This window comes from Botryllus schlosseri, chromosome 3, assembly GCF_051294905.1.
Source record: "Botryllus schlosseri isolate E-star chromosome 3, Bs_hap1, whole genome shotgun sequence".
In the NCBI taxonomy this organism is placed as follows: Eukaryota; Metazoa; Chordata; class Ascidiacea; order Stolidobranchia; family Styelidae; genus Botryllus; species Botryllus schlosseri.
The window spans coordinates 37,385,042-37,407,602 of NC_137238.1; the positions used below are offsets into that span (position 1 = coordinate 37,385,042).

A 22,561-nucleotide genomic window follows, 5' to 3' on the forward strand; every position below is an offset into this window, starting at 1 on the left:
AGGTCAACTTTCCGGCTCAGCTCCCGAAATACCCGCCTGAGCGTTACTTCGGTGCTGATTTACGGCATCCCAGTCGAATTTGGCCGTAAATTTGACTAAAATTCTCAAAAAAGAGGACAAAAGGGTGTCTTCCGTGGACAGTTTCAAAAAAGTCGAAAAAGAGGACGCATGGTAACCCTATGTTATTAGAGATTTGAGTTTTGGATTTATTGAATAAAATTGAAAATTTAAATTCTAAAATTTTACCCGTGAAATTGTTAGGTTGCCAAAAACAACGATGTGTAGCGAGTTTGGCTCAATTTCAACCTGTGCAATCGAAGTTATTGGATTCAAAAATATTTGATTAGAAAATAGCAGTATTTACTGTGGGAAATTTCAGGTACTCGATTTGGCCTTCCCTAAATGAGGTTCGATGTCGCAGCACAGCGTGCCCATCGTTTGATTACGACTCGCATGCGTAAAATGCGAGCCCTTATGGGTTCGTTAGGAAATCAAGGTTTAGAAACACTGAACTAAAGCATAGGAGTGTTTTTTTTCGCGAACAGGTAGCGGCCCGGTAGTATGGTTCCAGAAATTCGAATACGCTGTCGGACATTGGCTTCAGAAGACCGCGGAACACGTTCTCGGCTGCGTCCTGTGCAGTCCCGGGTGTTTCAGCTTGTTCCGCGGCGTGGCGTTGATGGACGTCAATGTGGTCAACATGTACACCACCAAACCGACCGAGGCCAGACATTACATTCAATGGGATCAAGGTGATTTCTCTTGTAAAAATTTTCAGCAGCTTTACATGTTATGTTGGATATTCATCTAAGTATTATTTTAATGTCTGGTAGCAGATTTGAACAACTTGTCTTATTTGACCAATTAAAGCGAAATTTTGGTAATGTAATTATGGTCTAATCTGTGAAATGTTTCTTTGCTCTAAGCTCAATTATAATTTAATTTCTGGTTTTCATGAAAAAGTTACAGGAGAACTTTATAGTGCAAAACGAGCCAAGCTTCCTGTACAGATATTTACTACTCCCATGCTTACCAGAAGTAACTCTTACTTGATTTTGTTGCATTTTGTACTAATTTAGAATTGAATTCAATTTCCAGGTTTTGTCCAATTCAGTAATTTTAATTCTAATCTAATTTGGGAAAAAATCTGTAGCTTCCATATTAATCGTAATGTAATTTGAAAAAAAAAACTGCAGCTATAATTCTGGTTTTACACCAGGGCTGTAACCAAGTCGCAAGGTTCCAAGCCACAAGGCAAACACTTTTTTCAACTCTGCTCGAGTGATATAGAATGGCTCCTCAACTCTAACAGTTTTTGGTTCCATTCTCCAAGTATCAGGACTGATAGACCATTAATGTGGTGACTTTGCTATTCTTTGAAGTTACAATAAAATGTCTGTCTTGGCCGTCCTAGTCTTGAGTCATATGACTTGGTTAGGGTTCTGCACAAGTCATGACTTGTATCATTGCAACCCTGTTTTACACTAACTTGGAAATGAACTGTCCAGCTATAATTCTAATTCTAATGCAATTTGGAAAAAACTGTTTACCTGTAATTCTAATAGTAATTTGAAAAAAACTGTGTAGCTCTAATTATAATCTAATTCTGAAAAAATGTACAGCTAAAATTCTAATTGTAAACTCTTTCAAAATGCTAAAAATTTTCTAGCTCTTCGACTCTGGGCCTGGTATAGATCATGGTTGTGCAAAAAATAATACCGGCATTTCCAATCCGTTCACAGGTGAAGATCGTTGGCTATGCACGCTTTTGTTGAAACGAGGTTGGAGGATCGAATATTCTGCAGCTTCCGACTCGTTCACGTTCGCCCCTGAAGAGTTTAAGGAGTTCTACAACCAACGGAGGTAAATTTCATCGTCTCCATTACGCCTCGCAGCCCACGCTGTTTGCGACTGAACATCATTTCCTTATTCGTGTGTTGAAATTTTATTATTGCACGGTTTGAGCCGATATTCAATCCATCGCCTTTCACAGACGTTGGGGTCCTTCCACCATGGCAAACATCTTTGACATTTTGCAAGACGCCAAAGTCACTGTGAGGAACAATGATTACATATCTTGGGGATACATTTCATATCAGGTAACCGGACTTGTACAAACTACCCATCCAGTTAGTTGGCGGTCAACTGGATAACAGTTTTTGAGTAGTTCTAGTTCAAGTTGAGCATGTTGAAAAGTGTGTAGCTCACGTTCTAGCTCTCATCACGGATTCTGAAAAATGAATAGTTGTAGTTCTGGTTGCGTATTTAAAAATGATTATCGCTACTAACAGTAAAGTAGAGCCAGGAGTGGGTTGGGGGGTTTGAAACCCCTCCCATTTAAAACTACTGGTACTGATGTTCCGAAAAAATGAATTCTAATCAAGTTGCTTTGGAATCGAATCTAGTATTTGTGATTTAGTTAGTTAGTTGAGGATCTTTAAAAGTCCGTTAGTTCTATTTCAAATTGTGAGTTTTGAAAAGTGAGTAGTTCCACTTCTAGTTCTAGTTGCTGATTTAGTAAAGTGAGCAGTTCTAGTTCTAGGGCTGTTCAAAAAAAAACTATTCCTTCAGATTTCACTGGCCACTTTATAAATTTGTCAGGTTGGTTGAAAAAAACGCTGCACACCAACTTTGACTCCATTCCAACTAGTAGAAGCGAGATTCGTGCAGTAGAAAGTTTTGAATTTATCATTAACAAAAAAATAAATTTCAAAATTTTTCTGCCGGCCCCATAAAATTGTTGGGCTGTCAGTAGAGATGATGCACACCGACTTTGGCTCCATTCCAACCACTAGAAACAAAGTTATTGCAGTAGAAAAATTTGGATTTGAATAAAATGGTATTTACGGTGACTAACTCTTTCACATTCAGATGGGGTTGATGGCGTCTTCCATTCTCGGCCCCGCCACAGTTGTTCTCGTGGTGCAAGGAGCGTTTCAATATGTGTTCGGAATGGACGCGATTGGATCCCTGCTTCTGGCTCTCATTCCAGTGGTGGTCTTTGTGATACTGTGTTACACGACAAAGCCTGATTTCCAGATTGCAGTGGCCGGAATTCTGACGATAATCTACGCTTTGATCATGATGGCGGTGTTGGTCGGAATCGTGGGGCAAATGACGGAAAGTATGAGAATTTTTTATCCATTCATGTGGTTCTGTATGATAACAGGCTTGTAAGGGTTGTTCAAAATTGATTTTTTTTAAATTGTACTGTCTGTTCCATAAAATTGTTAGCTTGAATTAAAAAAATTGGCGCAATTCCAATATTTAGAAGCGGAGCTATCAGAGTTCAATAATTTTGAAGCTGTTTTGATTATTTTTAGTTAATATTACTATCAACCCCATGAAATTGGTAAGCTGTCTAAATAAAAACGATTTGCAACAAATTTGGCTCAATACCGACCAGCAGAAGCGAAGTTGGAAATTTTTTATTTGCAGAATTTTTTTAAATAATAATTGTGGATCTACCCACCTTCAATACTATTATTTCAAATCCAAAGTTTTGCATACCAATAACTTGGCTTCCACTGTTCGTAATTGATACAAATTTTATATGCATCATTTTTGTAGATAACGTAACAATTTCATGGGGTTGGCAGTAAATTTTCAATTAATTGAAAATTGTCCAACCACGATAGCTTCGCTGGTACAGGTTGGAATTGAGCCAAATTTGATGTGTATCAAGTTGTAGCGCCAAGCTGACAATTTTATCAAATAGCCAGTAAAATTTGGAGAAAAAGGTTTAGCAACCCTATTGTACATACATCTTTAATTGTCATTTACGTTGGAATTATGTTCCCTCTGACATAAACTTGGTGTTTGAAGCTTTATCATACATAGCTATTATTGTTTTAATTATGTAACTATAATTTCTTCTACACTAAATTGAGCTACAGAAGTTCAATATTCAATTGGATAAAATATTTATAAGGAAATAAGCCGGAATGTTTTCGGGTAATCGTCAGCATTGACCTCGAGCGATCTCTTTGCCTCTATTTGAAATATCATGCCGTCGACATCATATTTTGTGATACGATTGTTGATATACAAAGTTATTTGTAATTCTCTGCCATTTGCTGACGATTACCCCTGATAAGTTTCAGCCGAAAATACTCGGTTTTATTTCAATATCAATGTATTATTCAAGTGTATGTTTATAGCATGAATATATTACGAATATGTATGCTTATGTGCTTAGTGTAGTTTCCTATACTGAATTGAGTTAGATGGAGGTTGATGTGAGTTATCAGGTCGATTTTTCGCGAGTCTGACCAATTATTTTCAAAAACTTCCAGGTTTACTGAATCCAAACTCCATCTTCATGTTGACGATGATCTTCATGTACGCTTTCACGGGGATAATCCATCCCACCGAGATGATGTGTCTCCTGCACGGCATCCTCTACTACCTCTGCGTGCCTTCCGCCTTCATCCTGCTGATGGTGTACAGTCTCTGCAACATGAACAACGTGACGTGGGGCACTCGGGAAGTGAGCGCTCCCGTGCAGAAAGCCGAGGAATTGGAACAGAAACAGATTGAACAGCAAAAGGTGATTGGATGTTTGTCGATCTTTGGCTTAATATGCCATAGCATCAGACCTGCACAGGCAACCGGATTTCCAAAACTAGCAACTAGAACTAGAATTACCTAATCGCTTTGAAAAACTTGCAACTGGAACACCAACTACGCAGATTTTAAAACTCGCAACTAGAACTAGGACTTGCAACCTTCAAAAATCGGCAACTAACTTCACTTTTCAAAACTACAACTACAACTAGAATGAATCACTTTTTAAAGCTCGCAACTGGAACAAAAATTATTCTGATTTTATAACTCGCAGCTAGAACTGCCAACCAAAACTAACGACGTTCTAACTACCGCAGCTAACTAACTAAAACACAACTGACTAATAACTGATAGTCCGGATTACTGAATTGGAATTGGGCTATTGCAAATGCTAATATAATTCAAGTCCTGAAGTTTGAATCGGAGCAGGCGGCTGCTGTATTGTGCCATTGGCAAACGTGTACTGGATAGTCCTGTGGAAAATTACCATGACGACAGTTCATTTTTTCGTTAATGTGCCTTGGAGTCGACTTTTATCAATATATGCCAACCTAGTGTGTGCCAACTAAAGGATTTCGTGTATAATCTAAAAATAGTACATTAAGCTATCTTTTCGCCTTGATGTCGTATTTGGTGATAGGATTGTTGATATACAAATTTTTTTCAATTCACTATTAGTTGCTGACGATTTTCAGAACGAAAAGGAAGGCCAAAAGAAGAAAAGCTTGGCCCTCTCAGACTTCCACGCCAGCACAGACGACGGATACGCGTGCGGATGCGGCGAATTCTGCCGCATATCCTGCTGTTTCAAAGCAAAACCGCTTGTGCCCTCGCACCCGCAGTCCACGTACCTCTACCAAAGGTTGCCGACTTACGATCAACGGCCTCCGAGACGGAGTACAATGCACAGGCCTGTCACAGGGGCGGACGCAAGCGATATGATTAGGAGATACAGTATCGCAAAGGCTAATTTCATGGGAGAAAGAGAAGGTTGGTTGAACGGGACATGCACAGCTGGAAAATTCTAGTTGTCCAATTAGAGAGTGAAATGTTTCTTTGTTCTCATTCAAATTAGAACGTTTCAATTTTAATTCCAATCTCATTTTGACTTTTCGTAGAAATGCTACAGGACATGCACACATCTGCCATTCTGATGCCTGAACCTGAATCAATTTCCCGGTTCTCGCGAATTCACTAATTCCAATCTAATTTTAAAGAAACTGCGTTGTTATGATTTTAACACAAATTGGAAAAACAATATTTAGCTATAATTTTAATTCTAATCTAATTGAGAAAGGCTGAAAATTTTCAAATTCTCCAACTCGTTTGAAAATTACACTCTGCTTTACAAAATCCAAAGCATTTAAAGAGTGTCTTGTAGCCACAAACCTTCAATATACAATTGAATAATATATTGATATTGTTATTAACCCGAACATCTTCGGCTGACACTCGTCAGGGGTAATCGTCGTAAACTAGCAGTGAATGGGAAATAGAATTGTATATCAGGGGCGTCAGACTCAATTAGCGTCGCGGGCCAGATTGAAACCAGTAAAATGATTCCGAAATGTTACCTGGACATCATCGCTGGCCACCATATGACGGAAATATTGCTCCTAGTAATCGGAAATAAACTTTTGTATGTCTGAACGAATGAAATTCGGACTGGGTCACGAAAATATATTCCGATTCCTCTATACGTGTAAATTCTTCATATACATTCTAACAGATGACCCAGAAAAGTATCGTAAATCACTTAGCCACCGACCTTCCATTTACGAACTAAGACAAATGCACGCCAGAGGAGGAGGAGTCAGTGACGTGGCCGCTCTACGCAGGACTATGTAAGCTCGAGGTAGTCACGTATTCAAGTATAAAAGTTGATGGAGTTTGTTGTCCAGGCGTCAAAGGCGTAGCACGGTCAAGAAACAGAACGACGGGCACGCCAGAGCTCTGGAACTGGAGAGAGAAGTGATAGAGGAGGCCAAAGAAAAGGACGCTTTGAAGGTAATGTGTTCTTAACAGGGTTGCGATGACTCGAGTCATGACTCAGATGAGTCGCAATTTAGCGTTGACTCTATTTGACTTGAGTCTTTTTCTGACAAATGACTCGACTCGAGTCAATTTGTGTATTGACTTGCTACCCCATGCGTTAGGTTCCCTAAACATATGATGAATAAATTTGGCTCAGTTCTAAGCCGTAGAAGCGAAGTTGTTAATGTTGAAAATTTAGGATTTCAAATCATAGTATTTGCAGTACGTAGATCTATGATAAGTAGAGCGGTTTTTTTTACCTGAAAAAATAAAAAATTTTCCTAAACAAAGTGAATTCTGACCTGACCTATGCATATTAGGTGTTTTCCCAGATAATGTCAACATTGTACCACTTATCTACATTTCTGGTTGGCACTGGCTGTCCTAACGAAGCAATTTGGCCTGAAAAAAACATTTTTAGCATAGAAACAGGCAACTTTGTACATAAAAAAACAGTATTTTAACGAAACCAGCCCCTATGAAGAATTCCAGTGGCTGTAATACCTATTATGGTGGAAATAATTGAAAAAATTGTAGTACAACGAGAGATACTTTCCTACATTCTCGGGTAGAAAGTGCATGTCCTTACTAAGAAACTTGCCAAGGACGTTCAACAGCAGCAGTTGTTGGCTGGTGACACACCATGTTGTTTCATTCTGACAATGTTGTCTACATCACAATTTTCCATCATGTGCTTCTAAATATAAGAATGATGCAATGTCTTTCTTCATTTAGGATATTGCGGTACGTTAACCATAATACAATGACTACCTATTTGTTTTATTTGACCGTTATTGATTCAAAATGAGCAGATAATTGGCTGTTTACAACAGTAGGCCTATAAAGTAGGTTACAAGCTGTAAAATATCACCGACAGTGCAAAATCGACGATACAAACGAAGTAAAGACGTCAAAAATGTTTTGACTTTTATGAACAATTTTGACAAATTTTGACCTAACGCTACAATTTTGACAAAATTTGACAAATTTTGACATATCGTCAAAAAAAACGCCCTAATAATAAGTAATTAAAGAATTTGCTGCCGTAAATACTATTATTATCAAATCCAAAATTTTGTATCCAGTATTCAGTAAAATATGAAAGTATCCAGTTAATAAACCCCCGCCATAACAGATCACCGGCCTGTCGGATGAAGATTCCGACGCTGAGGAAGATATTGACGAAGAGAGAGAACTGGAGGAAGAGGAAGAGCAGCTTTACTGGATCCTATCCGGCCCAGTCGCAGATGGAAAAGTCGAGTAAGATCTTGTTCCTTCAGCAATTCTTCCTGCTGTCGCTGTGTAGATGTTTTCTAACTAAATTCGATATTCCAGGAGGATATGCTGTCCGTTCCGGGCTGACTAACTTGTGAAAACTACTGGATTTTGAAGATGCGCCGCTAGAATTAAAACTACTCAAATTTTAAAACAAATAGACTAGAACTACTGGTTGTTTAATATCCACAATTAGAACTAGAACTGCTCACTTTTTTCAAACTCACAAATAGAACTACAACTGGAACTACTCACTTTGTAATACTCGCAACTAGAACTACCGACTGTTTGATATCCACAATTAGAACTAGACCTACTCACTTTATAAAACCCGCAAATAGGAATAGAACAAGTTACTCACTCTGTAAAACTGGCAAATAAAAATAGAACTTAAACTACTCGCTTTGTAAAACTCGCAACTAAAACTAGAACTAACGACCCTTAAAAATGTCATGTGATAAGGGCCACCGTAATAATTATAATCTCGGGGCATGGCGTCATCGTTTGTGATTCGAATATCATTTCATCGCAGGTACATGGACAACCATGAGCACGAATTTTGGCGGAATATGATAGACAAATATCTTCTGCCGATCCCCGAGGACAAGGTATATCTGATCCCACACGACTTCGACTATGATATCACGAACTTAATTGCGTTATTTTGTACTTCTTTTTCGTGCAGAAAGAGAAAACGAGAATCGCAACCGATTTGAAAGCTTTAAAGAACAAAATGACTGGCGCTTACTTCTTGATCAACGCGTTGTGGATTGTTTTGACCTTCTCCTTGACGCTGGCCATCAGCGACATCAATATCACGTTCTACGACCGGAATGGGAACGCGGTTGTGGTGAGTTTAAGTCAAACAAATGTTTTCTCAAATGCAGAAACTCTGAATATTAGAACACAGACTTTGGACTTGAAAAAAATTCTGGATGCTCAAAATATGCAACTAGAACTAGAACTAGTCAACTTGATTTTCCAAATCAACAACTATAACTAAACTACTCACTAGGGCTGTTCAAAAAAAAACTTTTCCCTCAGATTTCAGTGGCTGCTTGATAAAATTGTTAGGTTGGTTACAAAACGCTGCACACCAACTTTCGCTCCATTCCAACCAGTATAAGCGAGATTCGTGCAGTAGAAAGTTTTGAATTTATCATTAAAAAACAAAAAATAAAATTTCAAAATTTTTCTGATCATGTAGCCAGTGAAATCTGAAGAAAAAGTTTTTTTTGAACGGCCCTACTGGTCATGCTGATTCCAATCGAGCGTTCAGAGATGGTCTTTACTAAGATTATACAGTCCTACAAAAATGATAGTCTTGAAAAGACATGTAGAACAAAGCTATCGACCCACAGCGTGTCACAAAGAGCAATGAAATTGGTATGAAAAAAGCTTCAATTCGATGCATCGATTCATTCCTATTTCATCGATGTGGGCATTTGCACTACATGTTTCGTATGGTGCGATACCACCAATCGAGGTTCCATGCTTACACAGCTTGGAAATAGTAATGGAAACTATAATGCCCGTTGATAAATTATTCTCACTGGCAAGGAACGTATATATCTCACTAATCAACTACAATCATTGCAATTACTGATTGATACATTGTGCCCAGCCCTAATGCGGCAAATTGCCGCGATTTGATATATTGCAAAATTGCGAGGCTGCTTCCTAACGCGCAGTGTTTTCTGCCTTTTTCAGCTGCAACCGTTGGCGTTTCTCTTTCTGATATTCTTCCTCGTCATCCTGGTGATTCAGTTCACGACGATGCTGGTGCACAGATGGTCGACGTTCGTGCATCTCATGGCGACCACAACCTTCGATTTCTTCGACGACAGGACAGTGGTAAGTATTTAGTCTTGCACTTGTAAGCTACCGAATTTTCAAGCGCAACTAGAACTAACAACCAAGGTTGTAATGACTCGAGTCATGACTCGACTTGAGTTCGACTCGACTTGCGATTTTCTAGTGACTCGACTTGACTCGATTAATTTTTTCAAATGATTAAAATGACTCGACTCGAGGCAAAACTATAAAAGTGAGATTGACTTGTGACTTGGTTACTACCCTGGCCGATAACGATGAAACTGGTCACTTGCACCTTCGCGGATAACCCCGCTAGATTCGGCCGATATTCCACATCCATGGCATCTAGATCTCTGGTCCGGCTCCGATCCGGTTGTGCAATTCTCTGCTCCGGCTCCGGCTGCATCAAGAAAAGTACTGATCCGGCTCCAATCGGGTTATGGCCAAAAATGAAAAAGTCCGGCCAGAAATCCGGCCCTACTCGGTACGGAGGTTCCGTGTATTGATAAATATGCCTCGTTTATGTTCACACTTGCTTGGTGGTTATTGACATGTGGTTGGTTGGTTGTTATATAGTTATAAAAGTTATGCTTATCCGTGAAGATTCTGGCCGGATCAAAAGAGTAGTGATCCGGCTCTGGTCCGGTCAAAATTGTAAAAATCCGGCCGGATATCCAATCCGGCTCCGGCCCGTGATCCGCACTAATAGCTGGACCTGATATAAACTAGAAAGCCTACAACTGGACACTTGTAAGCAGAATTGGTCGGTAACGATGTACGTTTTGAGAGCACTTAATCGGTTTTGACTACTCACACTCAATTCAATTAGTTATGATTTGAGAATATTTCAACTTCCACTTGACAGATTTCGTTTTTCAAGGCTAAATTAAGCTTAGAATACATAGGCTCTAATTTTTAACTTTAGAATACGTACTTCTACTTTTATGAGATAGCAGGGTTGTAGCCAAGTCGCAAGGCAATCTCGCTTTTATAGTTTTGACTCGAGTCAAGTCGAGTCATTTTCAATTCACCACCGAGTCAAGTCCGAGTCAAAGTCAGTGAGCAGAGGGTCGAGTCCAAGTCAAGGTATTATGACTCGAGTCCGAGTCCAAGTCATTATGTTGTCCGCTCAGTTTCCGGGTAAAGTCTTGTTAGACCCACTTTTTATTTCTCTTTTTGGTAATATCAAATGGTTCGTATAATATACTAATTTTCCTCACTTTCAGCAGTTTCTGGTCGCATTTTCAAGTACCAGTACTAATCGACGAAATCCCAATAATGTGGTGACTTCACTATTCTTCGAAATGACAATGAAACGTCGGTCTTGGCCGTCTGAGTCTCGTGTCATATAACTTACTTCGAGTCGTGCTCAATGACTCGAGTCCAAGTCGAGTCATCAGAAAATCGTGACTCGAGTCGAGTCATTAAAACCCTGCTCAACAGTTTGCAATTTTTTAGTTTAAGCCAGGCCTGGAATACTTACTTTTTTACATACATGTAAATCGCTACTTCTACTCTTGCTTGAGCAGAAAATTAGGGAGTCACTACTATTTCTGCTTGAGTACTGACGGTGACTACTTTGGACGCCTGGAAATACTGAAATCCCAGTTTCGAAATCTTTGCAGAAAAAACCCAAAATCGACGACGCTGACCAAAAAGACCCAGAACGCCCGAATCGTAATCCGCAAAACGACAAAACCGATCCTTTTTACGCATATTCAGACGTAGAGATGTCCCCGGGCCGCGGTGTCGTTAACTCAGGATACGTCGAAACCGAATTCACCTACAACAATCCACCGACAGTGAACGGGTGGGTGACTCAGAACGGAACGAGTGTTTTCATCGATCGTAGGCAATCGCAGGCATAGTTGGATATCTAGATTATTGTAGTTTTTTAATTGAACCATTTAGAGCGAAATTCTGGTAATTTAATTTTAATGTAATTACAGAAATGTTTTCTATGATCTCATTTTAATTCCAATCTAATTTCTGGTTTTCTTGTCAGTGCTACAGGAGTACTGCATAGTGTGAAATGAGCGAAGCTTGCTGTACAGACATTTGCTATGCTCGTGCTTATAAGAATGAACTGTTATTTGAAAATAACGGAATTCCATTTTATGTCCCAAATTTTCGCGAATTCAATAATTCTAATGTAGGGTTACCACACGTCCAGCTTTTTGAAAATGTCCTCCGAGGACGCCTAAATGTCCTTCTTTTTCGAGATTTTGTCCTCTTTTTTGACAATTTTGGTTAAAAATACGGCAAAATTTTACTGAGATATTTCGGGAGTTGAGCCGGAAGGTTGCCTTTTTTTAAGGCAGCCAACCACAAAGTCGGGAAAAATTTACCATTTTTTCCAAATTTTACTCCACGATTCTAAGTCGATTCTTACAATATGCATTATTTTCGGCTGACCCTCGTCAGGGGAAATCGTCAGCGGCTAGCAGATAATTGGAACAAGCATTGTACATCAACAAAAAAATAATTGGGTTCATCTCAATATGAATGTACTATTCGATCGGATATAACTACTATAATAAATAATTAAAGAATTGGTCACCGTAAATACTATTTTATTCATAATCCAAATTTTTCGACTTCAATAACTCCGCTTCCACTGGTTGGAATTGAGTCAAATTTGGTGATCATCGTTTCTATAGACAACTTTCATGAGGTGAACACAAAATTTTCAAATTTTTTGGTATTTATTCTTATATAATAAATAGAAACTTTGCCCTCCTGTAGCAATGCGGTTACTGGTTGGAATTGAACCAAATTTGGTGTGTAGGCGTAAATGAGGTAACCTAACAATTTTATCAAGTAGCCACAGTACAATTCGAGAAAAGAAGTCATTTTTGAAGACCCCTACTGTGAAGTCGTGATCAACCAACAGCATTGTCACAATGTGCAATGGAATAGGCAATGTCCAAAAAACACCAAATAATCATTAATGCAATGTAGAAGTGACGTCATGACCTTTGTGGTCACATAGAAGGTAGCCTACATGTTTGAAGTTTACGCACAACACTACGATTCAGAATCGCTGAAATTCTACTGTCAACGCCATGTAATTGTTAAGTTGTCTAAAAGAACAATGGGTAATCATGCTTGCTCACTTCCGGCCGGCGGAAGCGAAGTTATTATAGACAACTCAACAATTTGATGGGGTTGAGAGTGAAATTTGAAATTTTTTTAAAAAGTTCATGATAAATCCAAAATTTTCAAACCCCTGTGCGTTCACATCTACCAGTGGGAATCGAGCTTAATATGGTGTGTAGCGATTTTAAGACAACCAATCGATTAAATCATTAAATCCGCGGAATCCGGAAAAAGCTGTTTTTTCAACAACTCTAATCGAAGACTATAGCCAGACGAATACCAGAACGAACTTATTTATTATCTTAAAGACGCTATCTATCATCATGAAGTTGAAAATTTTTGATTATTTACCTTTACGCAGACATTCCAGCCCAGTACCAAACTTGAGCGACACTTCTGACCTTGAAGACGAAAAAGTCTCAGAGTAAGTTTGAATTTATTTTAGTGACTGGCGGGGAATTAGCTATCTTCGTACTTCAGAAAGGTGACTCTATAGTTGGGTCGGATCCGAGTCTAAGTCAGGCAGCAACGGGCGAGTCCGAGTCATAGTTTTAGGACTCGAGTCTGAGTCCAAGTCCCAGTGTTTTCTGTTCAGCGGGGCTGTAATGACTCGACTCGCAATTTTTTGGTACTCGACTTTACTCGAGTCAATTCTTCAAATGTGTAAAATGACTCGACTCGAGGAGAGCTAAGACAGACATTTCAGTGTAACTTCGAATAATAGTAAAGCCACCCCATTACTGGAATTTCGTCTATCAGTCGTGATACTTGGAAAATAGAGCCAGAAACTGCTAAGACTGAGGAAATTTACGATATTATGAATGCGAGCCATTCTATATTACTCAAGCCAAGTTGAAAAAGGGGGTTGAACTGGATTGAACTGAAAACTGAAGAGTAAACATAATGACTCGGACTCAGACTCGAGTCAAAGCTATGAAAGGGAGATTGACTTGTGACTCGGAACCTTGCGACTTGGTTGCATCCGTTATATTTTGAGACTAATTTCACTTCTGCGAAACTTTCGGATGATATCGAAGGCCACGGATTCATGAGGTACACTCGCTTTCTCACTCCAAACTTGTTTTTGAAACTGACCCTGTCTTTCAATTATTGGCCCTGTAATACGAGACTTCAATAAGTCGTATAAAATGTCTCGAGTCTTGCGGAATGACTCGAGTGCAAGTCGAGTCAATACGCAAATTGACTCAAGTCGATTCCACTTGAAATTGTTACCCAAGGCGTTACAACCCTCGCCGAAAAATTGCGGCTTGAGTCGGACTCAAGTCATTACAACCGCGGAAATAATGTGATTTCGATTGCAGGATGCCCGGGTCGCTTCGATGGAAGGCGGCCCCCGTCAGCATGACCCAATTGGAAGAGAGCGCCATGTTCGAACGTCTCAGGCAGAAAAGGGAGGCGGGAAGCCCTTTCGACCTGCAGCAGACTTCGCAAGACCCCGCCAACGAAAATATCTACGACGACATCGAGATGGGTCCGCCCCCTGTCACTATGCAGCCGCGGCCAGGGACCCCTGATATTGACGTGACTGTTATGTAATGATTGTAATCCAAGACGAACACTTGTTTGATTTTCGAATTGTTTTATGGAATTAGAGTGATTATTCTCATTTTCACCCTGTAATCTGTAGATGGTAGCGAAAATTGTCTTTATTCTGAACCAGACTTGTACAATCTTCTGAGATAGGATCTATTTCTAGTTGCTAGTTTTCAAAAGTGAATAGTTCTAGTTCCCGTAGCTTATTTCGGAAACCCAGCTGTTCGTGCAAGTCTGGTATATTTAAATCTATTACTTGAGCAGCAATGGTTGGCATCTGTGCCTAAAGCTACTCCCTGTTTTAGTCAAGCCGGATTGTCTGTAATTATTAGGCATATCAGATTAGTTGTAGGCCATAAAATATTCGCTGATGTAGCCAAACCAGGCCCGACACCTACCTGCACCGTTTGCAATTCTTTGTATCGCAAATTTTACCTTCCGCTCTTTAATCGGGCACGCAGTACTTTATTTACTTCTATCAAATTATGCTCCGAATATATATCAGCACTGTATGCGATGTTATGATGCCGTTCGGTAGGGTGAACGTTACGTGTGCTGTCTATAAGGTCGAAGGATAAGTCGTCATCATCATCATTGTGATATAATTGATATAAGTGATATAACGAAGAGATAGGGGGTACCGAAACGACTTGGAGTTAAGGCTGAATTAGATAAGTATTCCGTCAGGGTGATATGCCGCTGGAAAGGATGTGCATTCGGACTGAAGTTTATTTGATGTGTGGTACATCATATCATTACGTCAAAGTCACAATTTTTTATCAACTTCCTGTGGAAGTATACCGCAACGAATCGTAATAAATTGAGGACTTTTCCATTAGATAAAATAAAACAGGAAACAAAAGAACATCGAGAAAATCAGCTTTGGGCTCGTGTCAAGCGTAGGCGGTCGTGGGCGTCTTCAAGCGACAGCCCGCGTTGCGCTAGATCAGTCTCCATTGTCGAGCGCCATGTTTTCCGATTCCAGCCACCTCTGCGCCATGGCCCCGTGGGATTGTGGTTAACGATGGTGGTTGCTCGTCTTGATGCCGCACTAGATGGCCGATTAGGCGGAAGCGTCGTTCAGCTGCCGGCAAACGGCATGGGACCGTTCCTGTGCGTTCGCGCAATGCATTCGTGGATGTATATATGCCCCGGGGGATTGAGGATTTAGCGCGGCACGTTAATCTTTGGAGTCGGTTCAAGATGTCCGGCCTCAAAAATCACTGTATGTAATGTAAGAGTCGCATGAATTGATGGTATCATACGATTGAATGTTCTGACATCGAAGCTTCAGTAAGTGCCAGACATAGGCTACTATGTACAGAACAGTACATAGTACTAAAGTTCTACATTTGTACAGCTTGCATATCAAAAAAACATTCTTCACTCTTCCTGAATATATCCCATTCACCAGAGAATTGCTTGAAGCTGGCTCAGAATGGTACTATGGTGGAACTAAAACCCTAATCAAACGTGACGCGAGTAGAACAGCGGAATAGGATAATGTACACAAGAGTTAAGCGGTCTACCATTGCCGCAGCTGCGGCACCACAATTCGGGGGAGCTCAAAGGAGCCCAAAATTATTTCGTTGGGAGTTTGTTGGAGGAGATTTATTCAACTTGAAAATTTTCGTCGCTGGTCCCACGCGAATTCATGTTTCTATAGAGGCATAGCTATAGATTTAAATTTGATTAGAAAGAGAAAAATATTTTAGAGGAATATAGGCATATCTACGCCAGCGATTACCACACTGTGGAAGAGAATAAGCCGTACTGTAGCATACGAATTATGTAGAACGAAGCTTCGCACGTTACTGAAAATGACATTTCTGTGGAGTCGTAGTGGCCTATTGTCACAGAGTGCAATAGGCGTAGTCGAAAAACATTATATTATCTTCAATGTTGTGAAAACTGACATCATTTTTTCTTTGTTATTTGCACTTAACACATCGAAGTGTCAAACTCGTAAGACGTTATAATGAATGATACATGATACATGATTATTCGACTCGATTGGAAACCTATAGGCCTAATACTGACGTTACCATTGAATTCAATTTATTGCTATAATATTTTAATCGTTTCAATACACCTCAAGACTGCGATACAATGGAAGATATGAAGGAGTCGAAACGACTTGGAGTAGTCTTTGAAATCATACACTCGACCTTGGTCTATAGCAGTGGTTCCCAAACGGTGGGGAATTCCCCACTGGTGGGGAATTCAACGATTTTTGGTGGGGAATAGACGCATTTGTTCAAAATTATACAAAGGACAGTCTTCATATTCACGGAGACACATGCGCAATTACCGTTACCAGTTAACTGCTCTGGAATGTATGTATCGAAAATTATATTGCATGCTGTTCACAAAACTTCAGTTTCAACTCTGGATGGCCAATCATGGCGTCACAAACGCATCCAGCACGACTAGTTTCAGTTTGACGTGAAATGACCCTTTCGCGAAACCCAGCGCGATTTAATATTGCCAAATATCTGATTATTCGGTACCCTTCCCCCACGAAAATACGCAGAATTTATAGAAATGGAGACCTTGGCGTAGGCCATTACTGCGCCACGACGCACCAAGGCCATGTAACATGCAACTCCGAGATGTGTGCCAGAACGATCAGCAGCGAGAACACCTTGGCCTAGAAGGAATGGCCTTGAGGTGACCGAAAACTTCGATATATATACAATATACATATGTGTTTAATTGTCCATAGGCGGCTAAATGGCTGGCGCCGAATGTTTCTGATCTGGCGATCTGAACCCCACAGGGCAAATGCTATCCCGCAGGGAAAAATTATTTGACAGTAAAGCAATACCAATTTGAAATCGTGTGTGCTTTTTAGTTTGGGCGATTTCCATATCTTTTGACATAGCAGATATAGGAGGTCACAAAATAGCATAATGTAATGAAGTCAATATACCAACGGGTCCGCCTGAAGATGTTTAACTCTTATTTAGGAGTCGGACCTTTTCCACTATACCTCACTCAGCTCTGCCGGTAAATCTGATTACGTGAGCAAAGAGGGGATAAAAAATTGATAACAAAATATATGCAATTCCTGATCATATTTACCGATTCAAACACAAACTATATAAATTTTTCGCGACACACTAAACAGAATACCTAATGTAGCTGATAAGTGGCCGGGAAAAAGCGTACAGGCTCAGCGGGGCAGAGGGGGTTTTATCACCGTGTGGGGGCCCAAGATTACCGTTTTTTAGAGGCTGACAAAGTGCTGTTACGGTCCTGGTGGGGAATGAAGGCTCGGGATAAATCTGAAGTGGGAAATAAAGAAAAAAAGGTTGGGAACCGCTGGTCTATAGAGAGTGAGAGATATGATATTTCTTCTACTGCACCATCGAGATGCTTTGACGACGGAGTTGCGATACGGCCGTGTGGTCATCTAGTCTGCGTCCCCGTTTTTTTTCTTCTCCATACTAACCGTGATTTCCGAGCGCCTGAGGCGATGTAAAACGGAGGAATGCACACTAAATGAAAAGTAGAAGAATATAATATAAAGGGACAGTGACAAAAAAGGTGGCATATTGTGTCGGAAAACGAGATCGATATGTCAGGTCATGGTCCGGTAAACTAGAGGATTCACTTTAGGAAGATCTGTTTTCCTTCTTCAAGAAATGTTCTTCCTCCTCCCAGATGTCCTATTTTTTGGCAATTTGTTCTCATTTAAATCCTCATTACACGAAATGCGGCCGAATTGACGGGTTTGCGGGTATTTCTGGAGTCGAGATTATTTTAGTCAACTCGTTTATTGATTAGGGTTACCATACGTCATCTTTTAAGAGGACTTGTCCTCGGAGGACGCCCGTTTGTCCCCTTTTTTGAGATTTTGTCCTCTTTTTTGAGAATTTTGGTCATATCTATAGCAAAATTCAACTGACATGCCGTAAGTCAGCACCGGCTTTTTTTTAGTCAACCACCCGGCAGTGTGAAGGAAAATACCGTATTTTGGGTACCGAGCGAGAAAGTTGACCGTTTTATTTTAGTCAACCGACCAGAATGTAAGAAAAATTTACCATTTTTTGAGAATTCTCCTCCGGTTTTGCAAGTTTAGAATTTCTGAAAAAGTGTCCTCTTTTCAGATTCCCAAAATATGGTAACCCGATTACCATAATTTGGAATTGGGACAGGAGGATACTTTTACCAAATTCTAAAAGTCAGTTGACCGAAATCGAAAACAGCTGATTTTGAAATATCTACTGGTAATCGTGCTGTGCTGACTAAAGAAAACATCACTTCGACTCGACTTCCGAATTACCCGATTTTTGCGTTAATGTTGCTTTCGAGCAAAGCTTGCTGCAGACATTTCCTATGCGTAAGAGAGTGGACTATGGTTTGATATAAACTGAACATGATTCAATTTTCTGGTTTTTGTGAACTCAGTAATTCCAATTCTAATAGGAAATACCTGTGTAGCTACATTTCGAATTCTAGTCTTTATTTGAACAAAATATACAGTTATATCATTATATTTCAAGCCTAATTTAGAAAAGATCAAAATTTCTAGTTGTTCAGCTCGCGCAGTATACAGTTCTACTCTGTAACATTTTCAGGAAAACCAAAAATTATATCCGAATTCTAATGAATTCTATTCGAAACATTACACAATTTAGACTAGAGTTAGATTAACGGCATTTCGATCTAATTAGTTAAATTACACAACTACAATTATCTAGTTATCCAAGTTCTGCTCATAAAAGCGTTGCCGATGCCGGTCACCAAAGACTTGAACCTTAAAAGTGGGATCAAGGCCTACGCAAGGGAGCTCCTCTCACACAAAAGTCATCGCGATCTCAAGATTTACGGCGATTTGACCGCATTACCGCGTTTCGCATTGGGGAGAGATGCCGAAAGTTCAATCCGCTTCGTCATGTTTGGATTCGAGACAACAGCTTTATGGCTTCGCGCGCCATTCATCAAATCGTAAAATTGTAGCGAACGTAAACAAATCGCTTGCAGGTCGCGGTACGCGGCTCTACCTTCGGAAGTCAAGTTTGCGAGAAGTAATCACAAGCACGATGCTTGCATTTAGTTAGGAACTGATCAAGTTCAGCGTAAAGTCGTGCCCGGTGCGTACATAGGCCTGCAGTGCGTACATGCACAATTGTACATAGAGATGTGACTATTTAATAACAGAAACAGGTTTTTCAGTAATTGAATAACATTCTGTTGCGTACCGACAGGTCAGGAATCGCTGGGAATGATGTCTGTGAAGCTGGGTGATTTGTGTGGCACATCAGTCGAGTTGATGAATACTTTTAGAGTTCTATCACGCTCATAAGATCAGATAATGTGCGTCGAGAGTAGGCCTACACTTGTGCAAACTACCAATCTTTACTGTCAACTAACTAAAGGTTTTTTGATTAATTCTAGTTCTAGTTTTGAAAAGTGAGTAATTCTAGTTATTGCTGCGCGTTAAAAAAAACTAGTTGCCTATAACAACTAGAAAACACGTATTATCGTTTGGTGTGAATCGTGATACCAGTGCAGTGCTCTGTTCCGTGATGTTCTTGCAGCCAATGCTAGCCCAGCATCATCACTACTATTAGCTAGTGAAAGAGTTTTTGGGGTCGAAATCCGTCCCATTTCAAACTCGAAGCCCCGTCCTTTGAAATGCCGATTCTATCTCCAATATTTTCTAGCCCATTTGCAGTTCGGTATGAGTAGTATTCAATCCGATTCCGATAAAATAATGACTTGCTTCGGAATTAAATCTGGCTGGTTGTGTAGTAGTTGGTAGTCACGGACTTTTAGAGGTCGTTAGTTCTAGTTCTAGTTTTAGTTGCGACTTTTGAAAAGTGAGCCAGTTCAGCTTAGTTTAATATAAACAATTTAATCAGATCAATACACCACAAGATTGCGACACAAGGGAAAGATAGGAAAGTGTCGAAAAGACTTGGAGTATAGTATTTGAAATCAGACACGCACCTGGGTCTAGGCGATCTAAAAAGGATGCATGCACACTGAGTAAGTAATAGAACATAACATAAAAGGACAGTCGACAAAATGAGGCGTGGTCAGTATATCAGATCGTGGTCCAGTAATGTCTAGCTCTAAATAGTATTCAGTAGAATCTGCTGGTATTATGATTTGACGTGATCTTGTTTTAGGTATGAATTTTGAAAATACACTGGTTTGTACAAAACAGATAGCAGCATGGTCGGCCAAATGCTTCGGCGATCACGCAGCCGTCATCTTAATTCTGAGTGAATCGCGGCAGATTGGAGATTGCTCGGCGACATCATTTCTGTTGTTGGCACGAGTGATTGGAGATAGATGTCGGCCGCGTTTGAGGCTGTAACTACGTCTCAGCTGTTGGCTGATTGTGACTAGGAAATTTCTCGTGAGGCAGCAAGTGGCATTTTGAAAATATTCACATTCCCTTACGACTTCATGGCTATAGGAGCCGGCACAACGATTCACGTAGCAACTGTAATGAGTAGGGTCAATGGTCAAGTATTGTGAGTCGAGTTTTTCGAGTAAAGAAGATATAGGCCTTGGCACCAAGGAAAAATATAGTTACAATACTATGTTTCCGTTGTTAGATCATCGTAAAGTCGGTTAGGCGTAATTCAGCATCAAAAAACCTATTGCATAAGTATACCAATATTCAGAGTGCGACAGTTCACCTTCACAGCAATCTGAGAGCTAGGCCTATACGAAACAGTCATGGTCCAGAAACACGAAATTATTTTGGCGGTAAAAGATGCATATTTGAACCTTTCAAGGTCATCATAACCGTAGCAACGTCATAACATGCACAGTACTTTAATATTCGACTCGACTGGAAACTTTAAAGTCGACCCGGATTCGAATCATTAAAGCATTCGATTCTTCCAGGCCTTATTCACGGCTAATTTGTCATTGCGTATGCAGATAGAAATGTGAGTTCCAGGCTACGACTTACATCGTAACTAAAGCCCGACCGATATCGGATTTTTAAACCGATACTGATGAAACCGATTACATCCTCGCGGATAACCACGATATATTCAGCCGATATCCAAACGATTTAGCATCTAGCTTGAGTCGCGTTTCCAAAATTTGAGAGCATTTATTTGAACAGCTTTACAGTCATTGCTATGCTTGGGAACTAGAACTAGAAATGCTGCATCTGGACACCAACATAGTGGATCAGTCGCAGATTTTTGTTTTCTGACCCCCTCATACCATGATGTGACGGCATAGAGTTTGCTGATTTTTTATTACCTATACGATAACCGATACCCATTTTTTTCTTTCAAAGTGTGATATCAACTCTAATCATAACTTCATCATTACATACGATGAAGCTAAAACGCGCGGAATTTCGTTGGAGAGAATTCTCAGCGCAAGCGTCAAGCAGCGAGTCCGATTTCACGGAATCCCTCAATATCCAATCCCCTTGTAATGACGCCTTAAACTTTGCCACTATCAATATTGTGAAAACAATTATCATTCCACAATGGGAAGTAAGGTTAATAGTCTTAATATTGTTGCGTCTTAATTATAATCGCGAAGCGGGATATAATCGTGGAGGGAAATACCGGTTGATCGCTATCGAGCGTGACACCCATCTTGTTGAGAAGTAATGAAGTGACGCCGTAAATCAAGTACTGACACGTTTTGGTTAATTGGATTATTCGCCAATATCCATTAACTGCCGAGCCGTTGGTACGGTTTGACCTTCATTGAGGCGTCGTTTTGTCGCGAACACCAGACCTGGGTGACAGAATTATGCAACTAGAAAATTGTTGGCTTTTAAAATTAGATTAGAAGTAAAATTGTAGCTACACAGTTTTTATGCTAGATTAGAATTAGAATTAATTACTGAATTTGGAAAAACTTGGAAATTGATTTATATAAATAAGATTTAAATTAGAAAGAAATGCAACACAAATTAAGTTAAGTTCATATCATATCATTTTCAGGAAAATCAGAAATTAGATTAGAATTAAAATGCTTGAATACGCAAAACTTGTAAATTGAAGTAAATTTAGAACTAGAAAGAAATAGGGCCTATGACACAGATTAGAAGTTCATATCATACCATACCGGTAGTTCATCCTCATAAGCACGAGAACGGCAAATGTCTGTACAGCAAGCTTGGCTCGTTTCGCACTATACAATTATTCTGCATCATTTTCAGAAGAAAAAAATCAAAATGAGATTTCAATAAAAACTTGAGCATAGAAGCATTTAACAAATA

The 22,561-nt window shown here is 39.8% G+C and overlaps 2 protein-coding genes across 4 annotated transcripts in view; both read left to right on the plus strand.

Moving 5' to 3' along the window:
- LOC145435172 (chitin synthase chs-2-like) overlaps window positions 1-14,855 on the plus strand; it is a 56,150-nt gene extending 41,295 nt beyond the window's left edge. For all 3 annotated transcript variants that reach the window (XM_080312472.1, XM_080312474.1, XM_080312473.1), the window contains 15 exons: window positions 546-752; window positions 1,743-1,863; window positions 1,994-2,099; window positions 2,872-3,124; window positions 4,296-4,549; window positions 5,262-5,556; window positions 6,296-6,410; window positions 6,468-6,573; window positions 7,736-7,860; window positions 8,408-8,483; window positions 8,561-8,725; window positions 9,586-9,729; window positions 11,316-11,500; window positions 13,151-13,213; window positions 14,112-14,855. In XM_080312472.1, the coding sequence (XP_080168598.1) occupies window positions 546-752; window positions 1,743-1,863; window positions 1,994-2,099; window positions 2,872-3,124; window positions 4,296-4,549; window positions 5,262-5,556; window positions 6,296-6,410; window positions 6,468-6,573; window positions 7,736-7,860; window positions 8,408-8,483; window positions 8,561-8,725; window positions 9,586-9,729; window positions 11,316-11,500; window positions 13,151-13,213; window positions 14,112-14,346 (2,450 nt within the window). In that variant the 3' untranslated portion in view covers window positions 14,347-14,855. The remainder of the gene's footprint in view (window positions 1-545; window positions 753-1,742; window positions 1,864-1,993; window positions 2,100-2,871; window positions 3,125-4,295; window positions 4,550-5,261; window positions 5,557-6,295; window positions 6,411-6,467; window positions 6,574-7,735; window positions 7,861-8,407; window positions 8,484-8,560; window positions 8,726-9,585; window positions 9,730-11,315; window positions 11,501-13,150; window positions 13,214-14,111) is intronic.
- LOC145435198 (microfibril-associated glycoprotein 4-like) overlaps window positions 10,258-22,561 on the plus strand; it is a 287,005-nt gene continuing 274,701 nt past the window's right edge. Inside the window, exon 1 of the mRNA XM_080312523.1 lies at window positions 10,258-10,265. The gene's annotated coding sequence lies outside the window, so the exon portion shown is untranslated. The remainder of the gene's footprint in view (window positions 10,266-22,561) is intronic.